Source organism: Nycticebus coucang, chromosome 22 (genome assembly GCF_027406575.1).
Source record: "Nycticebus coucang isolate mNycCou1 chromosome 22, mNycCou1.pri, whole genome shotgun sequence".
In the NCBI taxonomy this organism is placed as follows: Eukaryota; Metazoa; Chordata; class Mammalia; order Primates; family Lorisidae; genus Nycticebus; species Nycticebus coucang.
Genome location: NC_069801.1, coordinates 25,800,940 through 25,826,101, shown reverse-complemented (window position 1 = coordinate 25,826,101; position 25,162 = coordinate 25,800,940). Strand labels below are relative to the sequence as shown.

The 25,162-nt window shown below is 48.4% G+C and overlaps 2 protein-coding genes across 2 annotated transcripts; one reads left to right on the top strand and one right to left on the bottom strand.

Moving 5' to 3' along the window:
* Positions 1-6,672: 6,672 nt before the first annotated feature.
* On the bottom strand, positions 6,673-15,819 carry EIF3I (eukaryotic translation initiation factor 3 subunit I). Its single transcript, XM_053575584.1, has 11 exons — positions 15,744-15,819; positions 15,556-15,648; positions 14,207-14,294; positions 13,284-13,349; positions 11,881-12,030; positions 11,678-11,805; positions 9,352-9,462; positions 9,151-9,240; positions 8,773-8,846; positions 6,954-7,046; positions 6,673-6,852 (listed from the first exon to the last, which is right to left on the bottom strand). Exons 1-11 carry the CDS (start codon positions 15,744-15,746, stop codon positions 6,771-6,773), a joined length of 978 nt encoding a protein of 325 aa, XP_053431559.1. The 5' UTR covers positions 15,747-15,819; the 3' UTR covers positions 6,673-6,770.
* An 18-nt stretch (positions 15,820-15,837) lies between these two features.
* On the top strand, positions 15,838-25,153 carry TMEM234 (transmembrane protein 234). Its single transcript, XM_053575588.1, has 5 exons — positions 15,838-15,878; positions 16,209-16,360; positions 19,634-19,700; positions 24,202-24,294; positions 24,589-25,153. The coding sequence occupies exons 1-5, from the start codon at positions 15,863-15,865 to the stop codon at positions 24,690-24,692; spliced, it is 432 nt and encodes a 143-aa protein (XP_053431563.1). The 5' UTR covers positions 15,838-15,862; the 3' UTR covers positions 24,693-25,153.
* Positions 25,154-25,162: the final 9 nt, after the last annotated feature.

Here is a 25,162-nt window from a genome sequence, read left to right as displayed (position 1 = left end):
AGTTTGATTTATAAATTAGGCACAGTGGCTTGGTGCCTGTAGCTCAGCGCCTAGGGTATCAGCCACATAGAGTAGAGCTGGAGGGTTCGAATACAGCCCAGGCCTGCCAAACAACAACTACAGCCAAAAAAAAGCCAGGTGTTGTGGTGGGCACCTGTGGTCCCCGCTACTTGGGAGGCTGAGGCAAAAGAATTGCTCAAGCCAAAGAGTTTGAGGTTGCTATGAGCTGTGACGCCACAGTACTCTATCCAGGGCAACAGCTTGAGACTGTCTCAAAAAAGTCAGTACAGTAAAAGATTAACAATTGTTAATAAAATATAACAGTATACTGTAAGAAAAGTTGTGTGACTCTGGGCGGTGCCTGTGGTTCAGTGGGTAGGGCGCCGGCATCAGCCCCATATACTGAGGGTGGCGGGTTCAAACCCAGCCCCAGCCAAACTGCAACAAAAAAATAGCTGGGTGTTGTGGCGGGCGCCTCAGCTACTTGGGAGGCTGAGGCAAGAGAATCACCTAAGCCCAGGAGTTGGAGGTTGCTGAGCTGTGTGACGCCACGGCACTCTACCGTGGGCCATAAAGTGAGACTCTGTCTCTACAAAAAAAAAAAAAGTTGTGTGACTCTAGTCTCTCTCAAAGTATCATATTGTACTGTACTCACCCTTCTTGTGATGATGTAAGAAGACAAAATGCCTATGTAATTGATGAGTTAGGCTACTACTTACCTTGAATATAAGCATATGATAAGGCCAGTTGCTGTGACAACTGAGACAGCTACTAAGTGATTAACGGCAGGTAGCGTATACAGTGTAGGATATGCTGGACAAAGAGATGATGATTCACATCATGAAACGGATGGCTCAAGATTTTGTCATGCTACTTAGAACAGCACACAATTTAAAATTTATGAATTATTTATTTTGGGAATTTTTCATGTAACATTTTTGGACCATAGTTGACCATGAGTAATTGAAAAACCTCAGAAAGCAAAACCATGGATTGGAGAAGACTACTTTACTTCAGTACATATGATGGGAGTACAGAGTATGAAGTGAGAATAGAGATGAAGCTAGAAGGATGAGGAGCTCAGAGCAAAGGTCTTAATGCCCTGGCTATGAATATGAACTTAGACTTTATCCTAAAGGCAATGGGGAGCCACTGAAGACTTTTAAACAGTACTGAAAGTTTACATTAGATTTTCTTTTTTTTGTAGAGACAGAGTCTCACTGTACCACCCTCGGGTAGAGTGCCGTGGCGTCACACGGCTCACAGCAACCTCTAACTCTTGGGCTTATGCGATTCTCTTGCCTCAGCCTCCCAAGCAGCTGGGACTACAGGCGCCCGCCACAACGCCCGGCTATTTTTTGTTGCAGTTTGGCCAGGGCTGGGTTTGAACCCACCACCCTCGGTATATGGGGCTGGCGCCCTACTCACTGAGCCACAGGCGCCGCCCTACATTAGATTTTCTACAGGTCACAGGCGACCTTGAGCTGAGATTTTGAAGGTAGGAGCAGATGGTCAATTCCAAGAGAAGAGTATCATGTTTAAGGTGGGCACGGTGGCTTATGTCTATAATCCTAGCACTCTGGGAGGCCGAGGCAGGTGGATTGCCTGAGCTTAGGGGTTCGAGACCAGCCTTAGCCAGAGCCAGAGCCAGAGCCAGACCCCGCCTCTAAAAATAGCCGGGCGTTGTGGTGGGGCCTATAATCCAAGCTACTAGGGAGGCTGAGGCAAGAGAATCGCTTGAGCCCAAGAGTTTAAAGTTGCTGGCTCAGCGCCTGTAGCTCAAGCAGCTAAGGCACCAGCTACATACACCAGAGCTGGTGGGTTCGAATCCAGCCCGGGCCTGCCAAACGACGACAACCACAACCAAAAAAATAGCCAGGTGTTATGGCGGGTGCCTGTAGTCATAGCTACTTGGGAGGCTAAGGCAAGAGAATCACTTAAGCCCAAGAGTTTGAGGTTGCTGTGAGCTGCAACACCATATACTCTACCCAGGGCAACAGTTTGAGATTGTCTCAAAAAACAAACAAACAAAAAACTTTTGCTCTTGGTGTCCTTCCTTCCCCTTCCTCTAAATCTCATATTTCCTCCTAATTTCTGCAGACTCAGGAGTAGATGGGTCCAAGGACAATTCTTCAGGCCTCCTCACTCTGTCTATAGCCAAAAGAAAGCCTACCCCTGCCTTGAAAACAAGGACTGAAGGGGAAAGCTGCTAAAAGTGAATTATTTATACAACTTTCTACAACTTTGGTTGATTTTTTTTTTTTGGATATAGAATCTCAAGCTGTCACCCTGGGTAGAGTGCTGTGGTATCACAGCTCACAGCAACCTGAAACTATTGGGCTTAAGTGATTCTCTTGCCTCAGCCTCCCAAGTAGCTGGGACTGCAGGCACCAACCGCAATGACTGGCTATTTTTTGTTGTTATTATTGCAGTTGTCATTGTTGTTTTAGCTGGGACAGGCTGGGTTCAAACCGCCAGCCTCGGTGTAGTGGTTGGCACCCTACCCACTGAGCTACAGGTGCTGCCCAATTCTTTTTTTTGTTTGTTTTTTGGGACAGAGCCTCAAGCTATCACCCTGGTTAGAGTTCCAGGGCAGCACAGCTCACAGCAACCTCCAATTCATGGGCTTAAGCAATTCTCTTGCCTCAGCCTCCCCAGTAGCTGGGACTACAGGTGCCTGGCTATTTTTTGGTTGTACCCTGTTTTCCCGAAAATAAGATAGTGTCTTATTTTAAGGTGTGCTCCCAGAGATGCGCTAGGTCTTATTTTCAGGGGATGTCTTATATTTCCTGTAAGTAGGTCTTATTTTCGGAGGATGTCTTATTTTCGAGGAAAACAGGGTAGTTGTCATTGTTTTGCAGTCCTGGGTCAGATTCGAACCCACCAGCTATGATGTATGTGGCTGGTGCCCTAGCTGCTTGAACTACAGACGCCACCAATTTTTTTTTTTTTTTGAGACAAAGTCTCACTTGGTAACCTTTGGTAGAGTGCCATGGCTTCTTAGCTCACAGCAATCTCAAACTCTTGGGTTCAAGTGATTCCCTTGCCTCAGCTTCCTAAGTAGCTGGGACTACAGGTGCCCACCACAGCACCCAGCTGTCTCCCAGCTGTTTTTGGCCAGGGCTGGGTTTGAATCCGCCACCTCCGGCATATGGGGCCAGTGCCCTATTCCTTTGAGCCACAGGCACTGCCCTGGTTTTTTTTTTTTTTTTTTTGTAGAGACAGTCTCACTTTATCACCCTCAGTAGAGTGCTATGGCATCACACTGCTCACAGTAACCTCCAATTCCTGGGCTTAGCCTCTAATTCCTGGGCTTAGGCAATTCTCTTGCCTCAGCCTCCCAAGTAGCTGGGACCACAGGCGCCTGCCACAACCCCTGGCTATTTTTGTTGTTGTTGTTGCAGTTCGGCCGGGGCCGGGTTTGAACCCACCACCCTCAGTATATGGGGCTGGTGCCCTACCCACTAAGCCACAGGTCCTGCCCAGCACCCAGCTGTGTTTTAGAGACAGGGTCTGACTCTTGACTCAGGCTGATCTCCAACCCATCAGCTCAGGCAATCCACCCACCTTGGCCTCCCAAGTGCTGGGATTATAGGTTTGAGCCACAGTGCCTGACCCCACTTTGGCTGATTCAATAGAATTACAGCTGAAAGCAGAGTCAAATTATTTAGACTCAAATTCCGGCTCTACCACTCACCTCCTGGTTGAACATGGCAAACCTATCCAAGCCTCCTTCTCATCAGTAGCATGGAGGGGAGAATAGTCACCATAATCTGTAGGGAGGGTTGTGAGGATTAACTGGGGTAAAGCTTGGAAAGTGTTTAGCACTGTGCCTGACACCTAGTAAGTGAACAAGAAGTGGCAGTTGCTTTCATTATTTGGTTGGCTTGTTACATATGCTCCTAAGCAACCACATGATCCATCTTTGTCTCATCAAACTGAGATGGGAAGGGTTCCCTCTTTTCCACCAGCATTAAATCATCTTCTGTTACTCAGTCCTCCCTGACACCCCAGTGTTGTTCACTAACTCCACTTGTCCTGAGCCATCTAGGTTGGAAAACTGTCATCTATATTTACCTCCCTTTCCCCATCTTCATCTTTAGTTTGTTAAAAATGTCTGAGCTTGGTTCTCTCCTGCCAGAGGCCCCTCCTCCAGACTCTTGTTTCTTTCCATCTGGACCATTCGGCAGCCTTGCCCTCCACATCTTCACTTCCATCACTTTAAGAAAACTCATGGGGCCTACCAATATTCATATCAGGTCCTTTCCACTTTGCTTTTGCTCACGTAGTTGCCCCCACGTGTTGACATGTCTTTGTACACCCAGTGTACTAGGTCTACTAATAGACCCAACTCAAATATCACATTCCTAGTTAGCCTTCCCTGACACATATGCAAAGCTAAATTGGCTTCTTCCTCTAAATCAGTATCTTTCAACCTTTTTTATCTCATGGTACACTTGAATCTATAGTTAAACTTCTACAGCACTTAAATCATGTTGATTTAAAAAAAAAAGTTAAAAAAAGAATATACTGGCAAGATGCAGTAGCTCACGCCTATTATCCTAGCACTCTGGGAGGCTGTGGCAGGTGGATTGCTTGAGCTCAGGAGTTTGAGACCAGCCGGAGCAAGAGTGAGACCCCGTCTCTAAAATACTAGCCAGGCATTATGGCAGGTGCCTGTAGTACCAGTTACTAGGGAGGCCGAGGCAAGAAAATCACTTTGGGGTGGTGCCTGTGGCTCAGTGACTAGGGCCCCAGCCCCATATACCAAGGGTGGCGGGTTCGAACCTGGCCCCGGCCAAACTGCAACAAAAAAATAGCCAGGCATTGTGGCAGGTGTCTGTAGTCCCAGCTACTTGGGAGGCTGAGGCAAGAGAATTGCCTAAGCCCACGTGACCTGGAGGTTGCTGTGAGCTGTGACGCTACAGCACTCTTCCGAGGGCGACAAAGTAAGCCTCTGTCTCAAAAAAGAAAATCACTTAAAGCCCAAAAGTTGGAGGTTGCTGTGAGCTATGATGCTACAGCACTCTACAACAAAGTGGGATTCTGTCTCAGAAAAAAAAAATATATATATACATATATATAAATATATACTCACTGTGCTTTGAACGTCTTTCAAAAAATAAGTAATTGGGGCTCGGCGCCTATAGCTCAAGCAGCTAAGGTGTCAGCCACATACACATGAGCTGGTGGGTTCGAATCCAGCCCAGGCCTGCCAAACAACAACTACAACCAAAAATGGCTAGGCGTTGTGGCAGATGCCTGTAGTCCCAGCTACTTGGGAGGCCAAGGCAAGAGAATCGCTTAAGCCCAGGAGTTAGAGGTTGCTGTGAGCTGTGATGCCACAGCACTCTACCCAGGGCGACAGCTTGAGGCTCTGTCTCAAAAAAAAGGGCGGCGCCTGTGGCTCAGTGAGTAGGGCGCCAGCCCCATATACCGAGGGTGGTAGGTTCAAACCCAGCCCCGGCCGAACTGCAACTAAAAAATAGCTGGGTGTTGTGGTGGGCACCTGTAGTCCCAGCTGCTCGGAAGGCTAAGGCAAGAGAATCACATAAGCCCAAGAGCTGGAGGTTGCTGTGAGCCGTGTGATGCCATGGCACTCTACCGAGGGCAGTAAAGTAAGACTCTGTCTCTACAAAAAAAAAAAAAAAAAGTAATCAGCTTGACGCTTGTAGCTCAAGCAGATAAGGCACCAGCGACATACACCAGAGCTGGTGGGTTTGAATCCAGCCCGGGCCTGCCAAACAACAATGACAACTACAACCAAAAGATTTTTTCATCTGTGGGTCTGGGCTCAACCAAGTAAAGGAGCAATGGAAACTGTGGAACCCACTCTGCCCTCAATCCCTTTCTTGGCCATCTGTGGAGCCCCAGAGCCTACGGCTGTGGCAAGGTAAGCTCCCCCACCTTCTCCCCTCAGGAGATTCCCCTCTGCTCTTTTTTTTTTTGAAACAGTCTCACTATGTTGCCCTTAGTAGAATGCTGTGCTGTCATAGCTCACAGCAACCTCAAACTCTTGGGCTTAAGCAGTTCTCTTGCCTCAAACTCCCAAGTAGCTGGGACTACAGGTGCCCGCCAAACACCCGGCTATTTTCTGGTTCTAGTTGTCATTGTTGTTTGGCAAGCCTGAGCTATAGGCCCCGAGCCATCAGCTTTCTTACTTGTCTTCCTCCTCCTCAGGTCTGTCTCTTTGTTGGACCTACCCACCTCAGCCTGCAGAGGTAGCACGGAGAAGGTGTGGCAAATAGTAACAGAAAGGGAGGAGACAGAAGGCTCTCAGCCAATAGCTTCAGCCTGAGCCCTAACCCTAAGTGCTGGCTCCTTGGACAATGGATTGAGACATTACTGAAACCTCTCCCAGCCCCTTGGGACTTTTAAACCTTGGAGGAGGGTACCTGCAACCCAGGCTGACCCATAATACTCAAAGTATAGAGAGCTTTAAATAATAAAAGTATTAATTCGGGAGGCTGAGGCAAGAGAATGGCGTAAGCCCAAGAGCTAGAGGTTGCTGTGAGCCGTGTGACGCCACGGCACTCTACCCGAGGGCAGTACAGGGAGACTCTGTCTCTACAAAAAAACAAATAAATAAATAAAAATAAAAGTATTCATTATCAGCACCAACCTGCTGGAGTGTCAGTGAGAAGGGAAAATGATGGGACAGACCCCACAAAATATCTTACCAGAAACTATTTATTACCAAATTTATTTATATCTCAGAGTCCAAAACTTTCTGTGAGCAGCCACCCTGGCCTAGATGGAGATCCAGCTTCTTAAGCCTCAAACTCAAACTCGAAGTACTGTGAGTCAAAGTAGTGGATGCGGACATAACCATCTTCTCCACCGCTGCTGTAGCTGGAAACAGATAGCCAGGGACAAATCAGATGCTGCTCTGGGAAAGATGGGCCTGGGAGACCTGCCCAGAGTTAGCTTTGCTCACTTCACTGGGGCCTTACCTCTTGCCATCAGGATGGAAGGCAACACTGTTGATAGGTCCAAAGTGACCTTTGACTCTTCCAAATTCTTCTTCAAAGGCTAAATGGAAGAATCTAGAGGAAAGTGGATAGATAGCAGACACACAATTCATTCTGCACACCTTCCAAAATACCTTGGAGGTAGCACTCCCAAAGGCAAACTAAGTACCCAAAAATAAAGCAGTAAAATTATTGAGATAAGGTGATAATATGAACAAAGTAAGATGAAGTCAGGGGAAGACTCCATCCAAATGTCTGCCTGAAAGCATGGCTAACAATGAGCGCCTACTATATGCTGGGCAATGCTCTAAGATCTTAACAAATATTAACTCATTTATTTAACCTGCACAGTTTTATGAGGAAAGTATATTATCATTGTCCCGTTACACAGGAGAGAAAGCATGAAGACAGAGAAATATAATATGTGTAGGGCCTCAGAGTTCATGCCCTTAACTGCTCTATTATCTACTTGTCACAGGAGTGCAACAAATTTGGCTACACTTCCTAATAGCTAATGTGGTTGGTGTCCCTCATGAAAGACACACATGGGTCAGGCGTGGTGGCTCACACCTGTAATCCTAGCACTCTGGGAGGCTGAAGTGGGTGGATTGCTTGATCTCAGGATTTTGAGACCAGTCTGAGAAAGAATTAAGAGAAAGACCCCATATTTACTAAAGATAGAAAAACTAGCTAGGGACGGTGCCCATAGCTCAGTGAGTAGGGCGCTGGCCACACACAAAGCTGGTGGGTTTGAACTGGTCCAGGCCAGCTAAAACAACGACAACTGCAAAACAACAACAAAATAATAGCTGGGTGCGAGCTGTGATGCCACAGCACTGTACCCAGGGTGACAGTTTGGGACTCTGTCTCAAAAAAAAGAAAGAAAGAAAAGAAAAACTAGCCAGGTGTCATGGCAAGTGCCTGTAGTCCCTGCTACTGGGGAGGGTGAGACAAGAGGATCACCCAAGCCCAAGAGTCTGAGGTTGCTGTGAGCTATGATGATGCCACAGCACTTTACCCAGGGTGACACAGTGAGACTGTCAAAAAAAAAGAGAAAAGAAGAAAGGAAAAGAAAGAAGGAAGAAAGGAAAGAGAAAGGAAATAAAAAATGAAAGACACAGGCCAGGTACAGTGGCTCACACCTGTAATCCCAGCACTCTGGGAGGCCAAAGTGGGTAGACTGCCTGAGGTCATGACTTTGAGATCAGCCTGAACAGGAGGAAGATCCTGTTTCTAAAAATAGCCGGGCATTATGGCAGGTGCCTATAGTCCTAGCTACTCAGGTGGCTGAGGCAAGAGAATAGCTTGCTTCAGTAAGCTATTCTTTGAAAAAAAAAAAAAAAAAAAAAAAATCCAAAAAAACCACACACTATGAGGTTTTTTGTTTTTTTGAGACAGAGTCTCTCCATGATGCCCTTGGTAGAGTGCCGAGGCATTACAGCTCACACAGCAACCTCAAACTCTAGGGCTCAAGTGACTCTCCTGTCTCAGCCTCCCAAGTAACTGGACTATAGGCGCCTGCTACAATGGCTAACTATTTTTTTTTTTTTTTTTTGAAGTTTTTGGCCGGGGCTGGGTTTGAACCCGCCACCTCCGGCATATGGGGCTGGAGCCCTACTCCTCTGAGCCACAGGTGCCGCCCTGCCCAGCTAATTTTTTTCTGTTGCAGTTGTCATTGTTTATCAGGCCCAAGCCAGGTTCAAACCCACCAGCCTTGGTGTATGTGGCCAGCGTCCACTGAGCTATGGGCACTTGCCCATACCATGAGGTTGCTATTTGGAAGCACGCTCTCCCCTTTTACCTGGCCTCAAACTTGCCAATCCTAGTGGAGGTTGTGGTTACATCCATGGCTTCCTGACCACCACCCAGCACCACCTGAAGGAAAAAAGAAACTATAAATGGACCTATCGGATAGCCAAATTTATTTTCTGTTGTTTTTCCTCCACTCTATACATTTTTACTATCTCCCACATAACAATGGGAGGACACCAAAGGCAAGGGGTGAACAGACACCCCAGCCACCTGCTGCCCAGTGCTGTGGGCCTACCCAATCACTCAATCTTGTCACTACTCTGGGAGGCTCCTCTATGCCTGACCCCATTTCCCCACAACATTCGTAGTATAACCACCAGACAAGTGTTTAGATCTGGGAAGCTTTTCCTGGGTGGGGTTCCCTTACATGGTCATAGTTGGGGGAGAGGGCAGCAGAGTTGACAGGACGTTCTGTCCGGAAAGTCTTCTGATGTTCGAGGGTCGTTGAGTCAAATAGCTAGAGAGAGAAGGCAGGGGAGAAATCTGCAAACAGAGCCTTCTTGCAGAGTTAGGTTGGATGTGTGCAGGAGGGTGGGATCAGCCCCACAAGACCGTTGTCCAGGCTCACCTTGGCTGTGTTGTCCTTAGATGCGGTGACAAACATGGTCATGTCCCTGGATAACTGGATGTCATTGATCTGCCGGGAGTGCTCCTTAACATTCACCAATACCTCTCCAGACTAGGGAAGGAGGAAGAGTGAGACTTTGGCCAGCTCTACCCCCACTAGCCCCACAGCTACCCAGAAATCCAGGTACCCAAATCAGAAATCTGAGACAACCTGGATATTATCCTCCCCTTGCCCTAATTAATCAGCACCCCTAAATATCTCTTCTCTTCATCTAGAAGTCCATAACCCATGCCTATTGGCTGCTTCAGCTCCCTTTTCCAGCCCCTAGCCTGCAAAAGCCTTCTCAAGAGGAAATCTGGTCATCAGTTACCCTTTAAAGACTCTCTCCTGCCTAAAGAAAAATCAAAACTCCTTACCTCCTTTGACACTTAAGGACCTTTGGAATCTAGTTCCTGTCCACCTTTCCCAAGCCCACATTGCAATGGTACCTTAAGAATTCACGTACTTCCTTAACTCTGTGCCTTTGCTTTTGTGGCTCCCTTTACATGTGGAATGCCTTTCCATCCTGCTTGAAGCTCCATTAGTTTTTCATGGCTTAATGTATATGTTAACTCACCAGTCAGAGAGTGCACCCTCTACATTTGGTTGAGGCCTCCATGCACAATTCTAGCACAATTCACCATCTGGCTCATGAGCTAGATGTCTGCAAGTCTGTCTCCAACTGGGGCAGGGACCACGTCTGATTATTATTTTTTGACAGAGTCTCAAGCTGTCGCCCTGGATAGAGTGCTGTGGCATCACAGCTCACAGCAACCTCCAACTCTTGGGCTCAAGTGATTCCTCTGCCTCCGCCTCCCAAGTAGCTGGGATTACAGGCGCCCACCACAATGCCTATTTTCTTTTGGTTGCAGCCATCATTGTTGTTTGGTGGGCCCGGGCTGGATTCAAACCCGCCAGCTCAGGTGTATGTGGCTGGTGCTTTAGCCGCTTGAGCGCCTTTTTTTTTTTTTTTTTGAGTCTCATTTTCTTGCCCTTAGTAGAGGGCTATGGTGTCACAGCTCACAGCAACCTCCAACTCCTGGGCTTAAGTGATTCTCTTGCCTCAGCCTCCCGAGTAGCTGGGACTACAGGAGCCCACCACAGTACCCAGCTATTTTTTTGTGTTGCAGTTTAGCTAGGGCTGGGTTTGAACCCGCCACCCTCAGTATATGGGAGCGACGCCCTACCCACTGCGTCACAGGCACCACCCTACTTTATTTTTTTGAGACCGTCTCAACCTGTTGCCCTGGGTAGAGTACCATGGCATTATAGCTGACAGCAACCACTAACTCTTAGGCTCCAGTGATTCTCTTGCCTCAGTTTTTCTATTTTTAGCAGAGACAGGGGTCTCACTTTTGCTCAGGCTGGTTTCGAACTCATGAGCTCAAGCAATCCACCTGCCTCAGCCTCCCAGAATGCTAGGATTACAGGTGTGAGCCACTGCACCACCAGCCTCTGATTTACTTTTTTGTCCTAGGAACCTAACACAGGACCTGGCACTCAGTGGTAATCCTTATTAACATCCATGAATACTTTGTGACAAATTTCTAAACACTTGATGTCATTTGATTCTTGCAACAATGTATAGGCCAGGCATGGTGGCCAAAGCAGGAGGATCGCTTGAGCTCAGGAGCTTGAGACCAGCCTGAGCATCAGGGAGACCCCGTCTCTACTAAAAACAGAAAAACTAGCCAGGTGTGGTAATGCATGCCTATAGTCCCAGCTATTCAGGAGACTGAGGCAAGGGGATCGCTTAAACCCAGAAGTTTGAGGCTGATGTGAGCTATGACATCAAAGCACTCTACCCAGAGTGATAGAGTGAGACTCTGTCTTGAAAACAAAATTGTGTATATAAACAGGTGTCAGGAGGTTAATTTTCTCAAGACCACATGCCCCCCCACCCCGCCCTTTTTCTGAGATTTTCACTTTGTCATCCTCAGTAGAGTGCTATACCATCACAGCTCACAGCAACCTCAAACTTTTGGGCTCAAGATATGCTTTTACCTCAGCCTCCCAAGTAGATGGGACTACAGGCACCAGACACAATGTCCAGCTTTTTTTTTTTTTTTTTTTTGCAGTCTTTGGCCAGGACCAGGTTTGAACTCACCACCTCTGGTATAAGGGGCCGGCGCCCTACTCCTTGAGTCACAGGTGCCGCCCTGCTCAGACTGGTCTTAAACTCCCCTAGAGTACTAGAATTATAGGCGTGAGCCACTACACCCGGCCCAGACCTTGTTTTTGACCACTGTACTCTTCAGCCTCTTGTACGGAATACCTGGCCCCTTACCTTGGCACTATACTGGTTGAGCTCTCCACTCTCATGGCCGGCAATGATGCATTCCCCTAGGGGTCCCCAAACAGCACTGGTGATTTTGGAGTCATTGCAAGGGATCTTCATGTAGGGCTCGTTGTTGTCTGTGTGGGGCAGCAAATGTCAGGCCTTGGGCTCTAGAGCTGTACTCTTTACCCCAAACCTGGCCCAGCCCTTACCAATCTGGCTTGGATCCCGCAGGTCAAAGAAGCTCACAAAGCACTGGTAGCCCATCTGCTTGTCCGTGGAGAACATGATGATGTTGCCCCCAAAGTCAAAACCACAGGTCCGGACAGCTGAATTGGTCTTGAGTAGGGCCAGTTGCTTCCCTGGGTATAGGCAGAGTCTGGGCCCATTGCTATCATGGACGACACTCTCCACACCCATCTAACATCATGTCTCACTGTTTCTCCTGCTCCAGCAACTCCAATCCACCACTCTGCTCTTTCTCACTGCTATGGCTTGGGCTCAAGTCTTTTAACTTCTTCCCCATAGTCCTTTCTCAGACAACCTGCTAATATGGCATTGCTCATTAGCAGGACTGCAATATACACTTTTGCCTAAACAGCAAGGACCTGGCTGATTTCTCTGCATGTCCCAAGTGCCCTACACAGATCCAGCACAGAACTGGATGCTTGGTAAATACTTACTAAATGGAGCAGCTTAACAGACTACCCTGTCTTAGCTCTTCTTATGCTTCCCACTGCTACCTGACCTTACTAAACTAAACAGACTACCACTCTTCCCTGCTCAGGGACCTCCGCAGCATGCCAAGTCCTACAGAACAAAGCTAAGCTCTTGAGTTTGGCATTTAAGGCCTGCTCTGGCCCTACCCTCTTGCCCCAGCCTCATCTTCCTTTGACCATTTACTTTATTTATTTATTTATTTTTTATTTTTTTGAGACAGAGCCTCAAGCTGTCGCCTTGGGTAGAGTGCTGTGGCATCATAACTCACAGCAACCTCCAACTCCTGAGCTCAAACGATTCTCTTGCCTCCACTTCCCAAGTAGCTGGGACTACAGGCGCCCACTACAATGCCCCACTATTTGTTGGTTGTAGTCGTCATTGTTGTTTAGCAGGCCCAGGCTGGACTCTAACCTGCCAACTCACATATATGTGGTTGGTGCCTTAGCTGCTTAAGCCACAGGCGCCGAGCCTGACCATCTATTTCATTCCCCACCCAAGAAACAAGAATTCCAGCCAGATCAGATGACTTGGACATGATACTCTCCATGCTTCATTTCCGCATGTGTCAAAGTGACAGCATCATTCTCATCCTTCAGGCCTCATCTCCTATGACATTCACCTTGGGAAACCTTTCTAGGCTATTCCCATCCCCACTCTAGGCAGTCAGCTGCACCCCTCAGGCCTCCCACAGTACTCCATGCTTCCTTTAACATGGATGGCTAATATCTTACTATAATGCTTCTTTTCTCATTTGTTTTTCTTCCTGTCTAGTCTCTTATTTCCTAGACTTGGAACCACTCTCTGGATTTATCTCTACCTCCCCTAAACCTGTGGCTCAAATAGGTATACTGTATTTCCTCAGTATTTGCTGCAAAAGTGAATGACCCAGGCTTACCTGTTTCACAGTCCCAGAGACGACAGCTGTTGTCAGCTGAGCCAGTGAGGACATGCTTGGTATCCCCTGAAGAAATTGTTAAGAAATGTTAACAGTTCACTCGAGCCCTTCTCCTTTAGGGAAGCCAACTCAACCATCTCCTTGTTCAGCCCCAAAGAGCCTTTCTTTTTTTTTTTTTTTTTTTGTAGAGACAGAGTTTCACTTTATTGCCCTCGGTAGAGTGCCGTGGCCTCAGACAGCTCACAGCAACCTCCAACTCCTGGGCTTAAGCGATTCTCTTGCCTCAGCCTCCCAAGTAGCTGGGACCACAGGCGCCCGCCACAACGCCCAGCTATTTTTTGATTGCAGTTTAGCCGGGGCCGGGTTTGAACCCGCCACCCTCGGTACATGGGGCCGGCGCCCTACTCACTGAGCCACAGGCGCCGCCCCACCCCAAAGAGCCTTTCTTCCTCTCAGCATTCTAACCTTGCTATCCAGAACTAGAACGTGTCTTTTTTTTTTCCTTTGAGACAGAGCCTCAAGCTGTCACTCTGGGTAGAGTGCCATGATATCACAGCTCATAGCAACTTCCAACTCCTGGGCTCAAGCGATTCTCTTGCCTCTGACTCCCAAGTAGCTGGGACTACAGGCACCTGCCACAATGCCCAGCTATTTTTGGTTGCAGCCGTCATTGTTGTTTGGCGGGCCCAGGCTGGATTCCAACCCGCTAGCTCAGGTGTATGTGGCTGGTGCCTTAGCCACTTGAGCCACAGGTGCCGAGCCTAGAACTTGTTTCGAATCATTTCCCCAACCAGTGAAGAAACTAGGGAATATGAGATATTGTTCTCTAGGCCCACAACAGTATCCGAACTCCCAACTTCCAACTTAGCCTTCCCCTTGCTGGCAGGCCCTAAAGCTTAGACTCAGATAAAAAACAAGGATACAGTCAGCATCCACACACCACACGGCTCCAGTATGGCCCATGTAGGTTCCCAGCCTCTCACCATTCACAGAGTACCATACATTGACGATCTGTAGGAAACAAATGACATGATGATATACATTCTGGTAAGAGCATGGCCTCCCATTTTGCCCCAGGAACCCTCAGCAACCTCTAGTCAGGCCAATTCTGTCCTCTCTTGTTCATCTCTTGGGAAATGTTAGCGAATTGGTAAAAAAGACCAACTCCTGGGTTCTCCTCCCTTCTTGAAAGTAAACAGCAGGGGAGTCATGAGACTTGCAAAAGCACCCTCATTTGCCACTCCCAGCCCTGCTCTGGATTTCTAATCTCTTAAATTAAAAAGTTAAATTGAGCTCCAGTCCAGAAAAACAATAGCTTTGATGTCCTGTCCAAGTAGGGACAGTTTAGGGTAGGGAAGTCTGGTTTCTGGTGCCTGCTCTGCCTCTACCTTATTGTATGATCTCACATATGGTGCCTCTTCCCTCTGAACTTCAGTTTTCCCATCTTGAAAGTAGCTGGGACAATAATGCATTCTTCAAAGTGTAGTTGTAAAGCCCCAATAAAATAATGTCTAAAGAATTTAAAATACATAGTATAAGCGACTAACATTAATTAGGCACTCACCTACACCAGACAATGTGCTAAGCTCCTTACGTGAATAATCTCATTTAATACTAAAAAGAACCTCAAAAGGAAGGTACTATAAGTACATTTTATAAAAAGAGAAACAAAGTTCACAACGGTTAAATAACTAACTCAAAATCACAGTGCTAATAAGGTGCAGGAGTGAGGATTCAAATCAGGTGTGTTTGACTTCAGAGCCCCCCACTTTTAACCACTAGTTAACTTTCCCCGTGTGGAGATGCCTAAAAAGGCAGTATTGTGAGGGACTGTTTGCCTGACTGCCTGAAATGAGACTAAGGACACAGGCGCTGCCCCAGTCCTCCGTGTCTTAATGACACAGCCTGCCAGATCAGCTTTCCCCTACTAGAGGTAGTCGTTTTTCCCACCCTAGCAGAATGATTTAGTTCCTGCCCTGAATAGTCTTGTCCTGAGCAAGCTGACCCTCGTCGCAATCCCCTTTCCACAGTGGTCTCTTGCTTTTCTTCTCCCCGGCTACTTTCTTCTACCAACAATAAAGTTCTTTCTCACCTTTCCCGATAGAATACTCTCACCGACCTACTCCTGGCAGGACTCTTCCTTACTTCTCAAAAAGGGGCGTTTGTTAGTGCCCTTCTGACGGCAAAACTGGCCTGTGCACCCTACGTCGTGACAGAATGAACTCCCGGCTCCCCTCCACATGATGCAGCCCGCCCTCCAGTCGACACTCACAGGGTCTTTGGCCACGGTGAAGAGGAGGTCTCCCTCGCGGTTATACTTAATCTGCGTAATGGACCGCTCATGGCCCTGAAGCAGGATCGGCTTCTGTAGGGACAGGACAGGAGAGTCAGTGTCCGGAATCGGGCCCCTGCCCCAGTCCAGAACCCCCGCCGCTAAACCCCCAACTCCATAGAACTCACCATCTTGGCAGTGAGGCTGAGAGCTGCAGAGTGAGTAGGACCGGAAGAGGTTATGCGCCACTTCCGAGTGATGATGTCCCGCCCCCTTGTTCCCGGAAGTAGAAGGAAGAGGCGTTGCCATGGCGGCGTCTCTAGGTGGGTATCCTGTCCCGCCCCTCCATGGATTTTGCGACCCTGGCTGGGAAATCATTTCTTACTCCGCCTCCACCTGCCACCCCGGACCCCACTTCCTACCCCAGAACCCAGACTCCGGGATTCATATCCCCGGCCTCCCGGGCATGTCCTATCGGCTAATCTCAGCTGGGACGCCGGAAAGCGAAGGAGAGAGCCGAGGGCGGCTAGCGGGGACTAGGAGGCCAGGGGAGGACCAAGTGGGACCTGCGGGGACAGAGAAGGGCTGGGCCGGGCGGGCGGCCGTTTGGGGTTGGAGGTCAGGATAACCTGGAATCATCCATCTGCATTCAGGGCAGGTGCTAGCTCTCGTACTGGTGGCTGCTCTGTGGGGCGGCACTCAGCCATTGCTGAAGCGGGCCTCTGCAGGCCTGCAGCAGGTTCGTGAGCCAACCTGGGCCTGGCAGTTGCTGCAGGAGATGAAGACTCTCTTCTTGAATATTGAGGTGCGTTTGTGAAAGGCCTCTTTCTTTGGGGAGTAGCCGCTAAAAATTTGGTATCTAGAGTCAAAAGTCTGGATCAGAATCTGGATCCCACTACTTCCTCAACAGAAACTTTTGTCCTCCTTTAGCCTCAGTTTCATCATGTGTAACATGGAAATTATAACGATAACCATCTTATAGGGCGATGGTGAGAATTAAGTGAGGAGAGGCACATAAAACTCTCAACATTGGGCCCGGTGAGACGGCTCAGGCATGTAGTCCCAGCTACTTGGGAGACTGAGGAAGGAGGATCATGTGAGCCCAGGAGTTGCAGTCTTCAGTGACATGTGATCACACCACTGCACTCTTTTTTTTTTTTTTTTTTTTGTAGAGACAGTCTCACTTTATTGCCCTCGGCAGAGTGCCGTGGCATTACACAGCTCACAGCAACCTCCAACTCCTGGGCTTAGGCGATTCTCCTGCCTCAGCCTCCCGAGTAGCTGGGACAGGCGCCCTCCACAACACCCGGCTATTTTTTTTTTTTTTTTTTGTAGAGACAGAGTCTGACTTTATGGCCCTGGGTAGAGTGCTGTGGCCTCACACAGCTCACAGCAACCTCCAACTCCTGGGCTTAAGCGATTCTCTTGCCTCAGCCTCCCGAGAAGCTGGGACTACAGGTGCCCGCCAGAACGCCCGGCTATTTTTTGGTTGCATTTTGGCCGGGGCTGGGTTTGAACCCACCACCCTCGGTATAGGGGCCGGCGCCTTACCCACTGAGCCACAGGCACTGCCCCACCGGGCTATTTTTTTGTTGCAGTTTGTGCACTGAGCCACAGGCACCGCCCACACTACTGCACTCTTGACTGGGCAACATAACAAGCAAGACCTTGTCTCTAAAAAAGAAAAAAAGGGCAGCACCCGTACCTCAGTGGTTATGGTGCCAGCCACATACACCTAAGCTGGCAGGTTCGAACCTGGCCCGGACCTGCTAAAACAAGGACAAAAACAACAAAAAAATTAGCCAGGTGTTGTGGCAGGCACCTTTAGTCCCAGCTACATGGGAGACTGAGGCAAGAGAATCTCTTAAGCCCAAGAGTTTGAGGTTGCCATGAGCTGTGATGCCATGGCACTCTACTCAGGGCCACAGCTTGAGACTCTGTCTCAAAAAAAAAAAAAGAAGAAGAAGAAGGGTGGCACCTGTGGCTCAGTGAGTAGGGCGCCAGCCCCATATACCAAGGGTGCCGGGTTCAAACCCGGCCAAACTGCAACAAAAAATAGCCAGGCATTGTGGTGGGCGCCTGTAGTCCCAGCTAATAGGGAGGCTGAGGCAAAAGAATCACCTAAGCCCAAGAGCTGGAGGTTGCTGTGAGCTGTGACGTCATGGTACTCTACCAAGGGCGACAAAGTGAGACTCTGTCTCTTAAAAACAAAACAAAACAAAACAAAACACTTAGCATTGGGTCTAGACATAAGTGCTCAACCTATAGCTGCTATTATTGTGATTCCCTTCAATTATATATAGCAACTGTTTTTTTTTTTTTTTTTTTGTAGAGACAAAGTCTCACTGTACCGCCCTCCAGTAGAGTGCAATGACGTCACATGGCTCACAGCAACCTCTAACTCTTGGACTTAATGCGATTCTCTTGCCTCAGCCTCCCGAGCAGCTGGGACTACAGGCGCCCGCCACAACACCCAGCTATTTTTTTGTTGCAGTTTGGCAGGGGCTGAGTTTGAACCCGCCACCCTCAGCATATGGGGCCGGCACCCTACTCACTGAGCTACAGGCGCCGCCCAGAAACTGGTTTTTTATATTGTTTTTAAGAGGCAGGGTCTTGTTCAGTTTCCGTGGCTGGAGTGCTGTGGTAGGTAGCATCATAGTTCATTATAGCCTCAAACTCCTGGACTTGTTGAGCATGGTGGCTCATGCCTGGTAATCCTAGAACTCTGGGAGGCCAGGGTGGGTGGATTGCCTGTACTCAGGAATTTGAGACCAGCCTGAGCAAGAGTGAGATCCCTATCTAAAAATAGCTGGGTAGGGTCAGCCTTAGTAGCTTAGTGGGTAGGGAGTCAGCCACATACACGGAGGCTGGTGGGTTTGAGCCCAGCTGGGGCCTGCTAAAACAACAATGACAACTGCAATCAAAAAATAGCCAGGTGTTGTGGCGGGTGCCTATAGTCCCGGCTACTTGAGAGGCTGAGGCAAGAGAATCACCTAAGCACAGGAGCTGGAGGTTGCTGTGAGCTATGACACCACAGCACTCTACTGAGGGCGATAAAATAAAAGTCTGTCTCAAGAAACAAACAAACAGGGCGGCGCCTGTGGCTTAGTCGGTAAGGCACCGGCCCCCTATACGGAGGGTGGCGGGTTCAAACCCGGCCCCGGCTGAACTGCAACCAAAAAATAGCCAGGCGTTGTGGCAGGCGCCTGTAGTCCCAGCTACTTGGGAGGCTGAGGCAAGAGAATCGCTTAAGCGCAGGAGTTGGAGGTTGCTGTGAGCTGTATGATGCCATGGCACTCTACTAAGGGCCATAAAGTGAAACTCTGTCTCTACAAAAAAAAAAAAAAAAAAACCAAGAAACAAACAAACAAAAAAAAAACCCCTCCTGGACTCAAATGATCCTCCTTCCTCAGCCTCCCAAGTAGCTGACACTATAGGCATGTGCTACCATGCCCACTAATTTTCCTTGATTTAGTAAAGATGAGGCCTCACTATATTGCCCAGGCTGGTTTGAACTGGTGGCCTCAAGAATCCTCCCACTTCAGCCTCCTAAAGTTCTGGGATTATAAGTGTGGGCCACCACACCTGGCCAAGGCAGCTATTTTGGCCCTTTTCAGAAGGAGGGTTTGAGGCTTAAATTGGCCTTGGGTACGGGGAGGATAAAAAAGGATATGGAAAACTGCTGCCAATCTAGGGTAGTGGGAAAGACAAGACATAGACACAGCTACTTCTCAGGGCTAAGGGCTGTAAGAGAGGTTCAGATAAAGTGCTGTGCTAGTTCACAGAAGGGAGACTAGAACTGGGGGATTTCCAGAAGTCTTGGAAGAGGTGACATTGTCTTTCTCAAAGGTCTTACAGGATGGGAACTGGGAGACTGAGGAGGGGATGTTAGGGCAAAAGCATGGAGCTCAGTCTGTTTCTGTCTTTGCCCTGAAAGGGTTCTTGTCAGAGGGCTTAATGTTCCGTGAGTCTTTATAACCATCCCTCCCTGCAAGGAAAGGTATATGCTAGAAGTTCAAGGAAGACAGTGCTGCTCAGTTAAGGAATCACACTGACTGAAGTTTTCTCCTGTTTCTAGTACCTGATGCCCTTTGTCCTCAACCAGTGTGGCTCCCTTCTCTACTACCTCACCTTGGCATCAACAGGTGGGTCTCTGGCTTGGAACTTCTCTGCCTAGTGGTGGAGGCTACCTGAAAGAGTCATTGTGGGAGGGAATCTGAAACACCTTGTTCCCATCAGTGAGAGAGAGCTGCCTCTGCTTCCTTCTGGCTCCTTGGTCTCTTTTCTGAGCAGTAGGGACACAGTGGGCTGGTATATTGCCAGGCATTGGGGTTGGTTTAAACCTGACAGTCTTGGGCAGCAGAAGAAGATGGAAGGTCCATTTTGCTGCACCAAGTGCTGGCTTTGGCATTCTTGCTTCCACTCTGTGCTGCCTGCCTAACCTTGAGCAAGACTCATTCCAGTCTTGGTTTTACATTATACAGTTGGTTTCATAGAATTGTGAGGATTAAATTCAAACTATGAGAAGCATCCAGAGGGTTTCCCCCCAAAATTTTACAAAATATTTATAAATGTAGGCTGGGAGCGGTGGCTCACACCTGTAATCCCAGCACTCTGGGAGGTGGAGCTGGTCAGATCACTTGAGCTCACAGGTTTGAGATCAGCCTGAGCTAGAGCAAGACCCCATCTCTAAAAATAGCCGAGCATAGTGGTAGGCTCCTGTAGTCTCAGCTACTCAGGAGGCTGAGGCAAGAGAATTGCTTGAGCCCAGAGTTTGAGGTTGCTGTGAGCTACGATGCCACAGGACTCTACCCAGGGTGACAAAATAAAGGAATGAAATGAAATAGAAAATAAGTAGAAAAATTAGCCGGCTGTAGTGGGGAGTGCCTGTATTCCCAGCTACTCAAGAGACTGAGGCAAGAATATCACTTGAAACCAAGTCTTTAAGATTACTGTGAGTTAGGCTGAGACCATGGCACTCTAACCCAGCCAAGACTCCGTCTCTTAATTAAAAAAAACAAACAAATAAAAAAACTCTGGGGCGGCGCCTGTGGCACAGTGGGTAGGGCACCGGCCCCATATACCAAGGGTGGCGGATTCAAACCCTGCCCCAGCCAAACCGCAACAAAAAAATAGCCAGGTATTGTGGTGGGCACCTGTAGTCCCAGCTACTCAGGAGGCTGAGGCAGGAGAATCACCTAAGCTCAAGAGTTGGAGGTTGCTGTAAGCTGTGAGGCCACAGCACTCTACTGAGGGCAAAAAAGTGAGACTCTGTCTCTAAAAAAAAAAAAAAGCAGCAGCAGCTCTGTGTAGGTAGGAGTATTGTGTCCATTTCTTGGATTGGTAATGGCAGCCATGCTGAGACCTCAGGAGCAGGAAAGGACGGAACTGTTTTCTCCTTTTCTGCCAGAAGCAGATGAGGCCAGAGAGTGCTGGGAAAGAATGTGCCAAGAAGCCAACATGAGCATCCTGCTCTGCCTGGTAGTTAAAAGTCTCAGCTATTAAGAAAAAAAAAAAAAAAAAAAAAGACGGTGCCTGTGGCTCAAGGAGTAGGGCACCGGTCCCATATGCCAGAGGTGGCGGGTTCAAACCTAGCCCCGGCCAAAAAAAAAAAAAAAAAAAGTCTCAGCTATTCAGAGACTGAGGCAGAATTTTTTTTTTTTTTTTATAAACTAGTAACTCAGCCTCTGATTTATCCATTAGTCTCTTTTTGTATGTGTGACCCTTTTTTATTATTTATTTATTTATGTGTGTGTGTATATATATATTTATTTTTATTATTATTTATTTTGTGTGTGTGTGTGTGGTTTTTTTGGCTGGGGCTGGGTTTGAACCTGCCACCTCCGGCATATGGGACCGGCGCCCTACTCCTTGAGCCACAGGCGCTGCCCTATTATTTTTTTTTTGAGACAGAGCTCAAGCTTTTGCCCTGGGTAGAGTATTGTGGCATCACCGCTCACAGCAACCTCCAACTCCTGGGCTCAAGCGATTCTCCTGCCTCCGCCTCCCAAGTAGTTGGGACTACAGGCGCCCACCACAGCACCTGGCTACTTTTTGGTTGCAGCCGTCATTGTTGTGTGGCGGGCGCAGGCTGGATTCAAACCCGCCAGCTCAGGTGTATGTGGCTGGCACCTTAGCTGCTTGAGCCACAAGCGCCGAGCCATTTATTTTTATTTTTATTTTTTTTTTGCAGTTTTTGGCCGGGGCTGGGTTTGAACCCACCACCTGTGGTATATGGGGCTGGCGCCCTACTCCTTTGAGCCACAGGTGCCGCCCTAATTTTTTTTTTTTCACCTTTTATTTATTTTTGTTGTTATTGTTGCAGTTTTTGGCTGGGGCCGGGTTTGAACCTGCTACCTCTAGTATATGGGGCTGGCGCCCTACTCCTTGAGCCATAGGCGCAACCTTTATTTTATTTTATTTTTTTTAAATTTATTTATTTATTGATTTATTTTTGTGGTTCTTGGTCAGGGCTGGGTTTGAACCTGCCACCTCTGGCATATGAGACCAGCGCCCTACCCCTTTGAACCACAGGCACCGCCCCACCTTTATTTTTTTTTAATGTAGTCTCACTCTGTTGTCCAGGCTAAAGTACCATGGTGTCATAGCTCACAGCAATTTCAGACTTTTGGGTTCAGGTGATTCTCCTGCCTCAGCCTCCCAAGTAGCTGGGACTGCAGGCAGCTACACAATGCCCAGCTAATTTTTCTATTTTTAGTTTTAATTTTTTTTCTTTCTTTCTTTTTTTTTTTTTTTAGAGACAGAGTCTCACTTTGTTACCCTCGGTAGAGTGCTGTGGCGTCCCAGCTCACAGCAACCTCCAGCTCTTGGGTGATTCTCTTGCCTCAGCCTCCCGAGTAGCTGAGACTACAGGCACTTGCCATAATGCTCAGCTATTTTCTTGTTGCAGTTTGGCCGGGGTCAGGTTTGAACCCACCACCCTCAGTATGTGGGGCTGGTGCCCTACTCACTGAGCCACAGTCGCCGCCCTATCTTTTTTTTTTTGAGACAGAGCCTCAAGCTGTCGCCCTGGGTAAAGTGCAGTGGTATCACAGCTCACAGCAACCTCCAACTTCTGGGCTCAAGCAAGTCTCCTGCCTCTGCCTCCCAAGTAGCTGGGACTACAGGCACCTGCCACAACGCCCGGCTATTTTTTGGTTGCAGCCATCATTGTTGTTTGGCAGGCCTGGGCTGGATCAGAACCCGCCAGCTCAGGCACAGGCGCCAAGCCTTTTATTTATTTATTTTTTTTGAGATAGAGTCTTACTATGTTGCCTTCATTAGAGTGCATGGCATCATACCTCACAGCAACCTCCAACTCTTGGGCTCAAGTGATCCTCTTGGCTCAGTCTCCCAAGTAGCTGGGACTACAGGCGCCAGTCACAATGCCTGGCTGCTTTTAAAGACAGGATCTTGCTCTTGCTCAGGGTGGTTTCAAACTCCTGACCTCCAGCAATCCACCCATCTCGGCCTTCCAGAGTGCTAGGATTACAGGTGTGAGCTACCTTGTCTGGCCTTTTTTTTTTTTTTTTTTTTGAGACAGAGCCTCAAGCTGTCACCCTGGGTAGAGTACTGTGGCATCACAGCTCACAGCAACCTCCAACTCCTGAGCTCAAGCGATTCTCCTGCCTCTGCCTCCCAAGTAGCTGGGATTACAGGCATCCAACCACAACGCCCTGCTATTTTTTTTTTTTTTTTGGTTGCAGCCATCGTTGTTTGGTGGGCCCGGGCTAGATTAGAACCTGCTAGTTCAGGTGTATGTGGCTGGCGCCTTAGCCGCTTGAGCCACCAGCGCCAAGCAAGTTTGCTTATTGAAGTCAGTTCCTTGGAGCTTCACAACTAAGGAAAGGAACAAATCCTGAACTATGGTGACCTCTACCAGAGGCCCAGCCCAGTGTCCTGAACAGGTGTCCATCCTACTTCTGGCATTTTTTTGCACCCTTTTCTTTAATTTTGTGAGGTCTGAGCATGAGCTAACACTAAAAGTGCTTTAACTGATGTTTCTCCACATCTATTTAGTTCAATAAGGGCTCAGGCTTTGGCGTCAGTAGACCTTGGGGGTTTTTTTTTGAGGCAGAGTCTCACTATGACACCTTCCCTAGAATGCCATGGCGTCATAGCTCACAGCAACCTCCAACTCTTGGACTGAAGTCATTCTCTTGCCTCAGTCTCCCAAGTAGCTGGGACTACAGGTGTCCCCCCAATGCCCGGCTATTTTTTTGTTGTTGCAGTGTTTAGCTGGCCCGGGCTGGGTTTGAACCCGACACCCTTGGTGTATGTGGCTGTCACCCTGCCGACTGAGTTATGGGTGCTGCCCTTTTTTTCAGACAGTGTCTCATTATGTCACCCTAGGTAGAGTGCGATGGCATCACAGTTCACAGCAACCTCAAACTCTTGGGCTTAAGGGATTCTCTTGCCTCCGCCTCCCAAGTAGCTGGGACTACAGGCACCCACCACAACGCCCGGCTATTTTTTTGTTGTAGTTGTCATTGTTGTTTAGCAGGCCTGGGCCTGTTCGAACCCACCAGCCCTGGTGTATGTGGCCAGCACCCTAAACACTGAGCTACGGGCATCAAGCCCCTAGAAAGGCTTTTTATCTCAAGGATAAAAAGTATCTCAGGGATTCTTCTCATTCTGACCACCCAGATCTGACCTTAGCTGTGCCTATCTGTAACTCTCTGGCCATTGTCTTCACACTGATTGTTGGCAAGGTCCTTGGAGAAGATGTTGGTGGAAAAGGTAAGTCAGGCTACTGCCAGTACGGGCCACAGCTATTTGGACTTTGACATCGCATGGTTAGTTCTTTCCTAGAGCCTATTTCCCAGGGACAGGTGAGAAGATGGCCTTTTCCCATCTGCCTCCCTCTTTCCTACTTCTTTGTGACTATTAGGGTTTCCTTCCCCTGGGCTATCTGGGGAGGCAGAGATTGAGGAGGAATCGGGACCAGACTCCATTTGAGCCCTTCCCCCAGCCCTGTACCAGCTGAATGGCATGGCTGGGGTCAGGGTCCCTTGATCTCTGCCCATTATCCAGGAGCAGTTGCTGGCATGGTGCTCACTGTGACAGGAATTACACTTTGCATCACAAGCTCAGTGAGCAAGACCCAGGGGAAACTGTCTACCCTTCAACTAGATTGACTCCTACCTCCAGCTCTGCTATCTTCAGGAACCCCCTCGCCTGTGAGGTGCCTACAGCAAATACATGGACCTAGCACTTCCCTCTTTGAAGGGACAATAGCTACCTCGTGGATCACAAGAAGAGAACAAGAATGAAAGGTTTTTATAACCTTCAAATGGTGTTCTGCTGCTGGGATTTGCACAGGAGACTTTATGCTCACTCTCAGCAACCTTCACACTCAGCAGCTTTCTTCTGTTGTCATCTCAGGCACCCAGCCCAGCCATCGTGACCATGGCCTGATCTGGACTATCAGGGCAGCAGGTCCAATAGACTGTAGAACCTCAGCTGCCTAGAAAGGGCCAGCGGCAGTCTTTGAACCAGAAATGCAAACTGGAGGCCTCTAGGGCAGGTGTCCTCAAACTGTGGCCCACGGGCCACATGAAGCAGTGTGAACTGTATTTGTTCCCATTTTGTTTTTTACTTCAAAATA

What these genes read in the sequence shown, in the direction of transcription:
- EIF3I (XM_053575584.1), bottom strand. An exon ending in GCGGGATCCAAGCCAGATTG is followed by an intron (nt 11,806 to 11,880) that starts GTAAGGGCTGGG and finishes TGCCCCACACAG; the next exon opens with ACAACAACGAGCCCTACATG. An exon ending in ATTGGCAAGTTTGAGGCCAG is followed by an intron (nt 7,047 to 8,772) that starts GTAAAAGGGGAG and finishes ACTTTCCTCTAG; the next exon opens with ATTCTTCCATTTAGCCTTTG.
- TMEM234 (XM_053575588.1), top strand. An exon ending in CCTCACCTTGGCATCAACAG is followed by an intron (nt 19,701 to 24,201) that starts GTGGGTCTCTGG and finishes CTGACCACCCAG; the next exon opens with ATCTGACCTTAGCTGTGCCT. An exon ending in AGAAGATGTTGGTGGAAAAG is followed by an intron (nt 24,295 to 24,588) that starts GTAAGTCAGGCT and finishes CCCATTATCCAG; the next exon opens with GAGCAGTTGCTGGCATGGTG.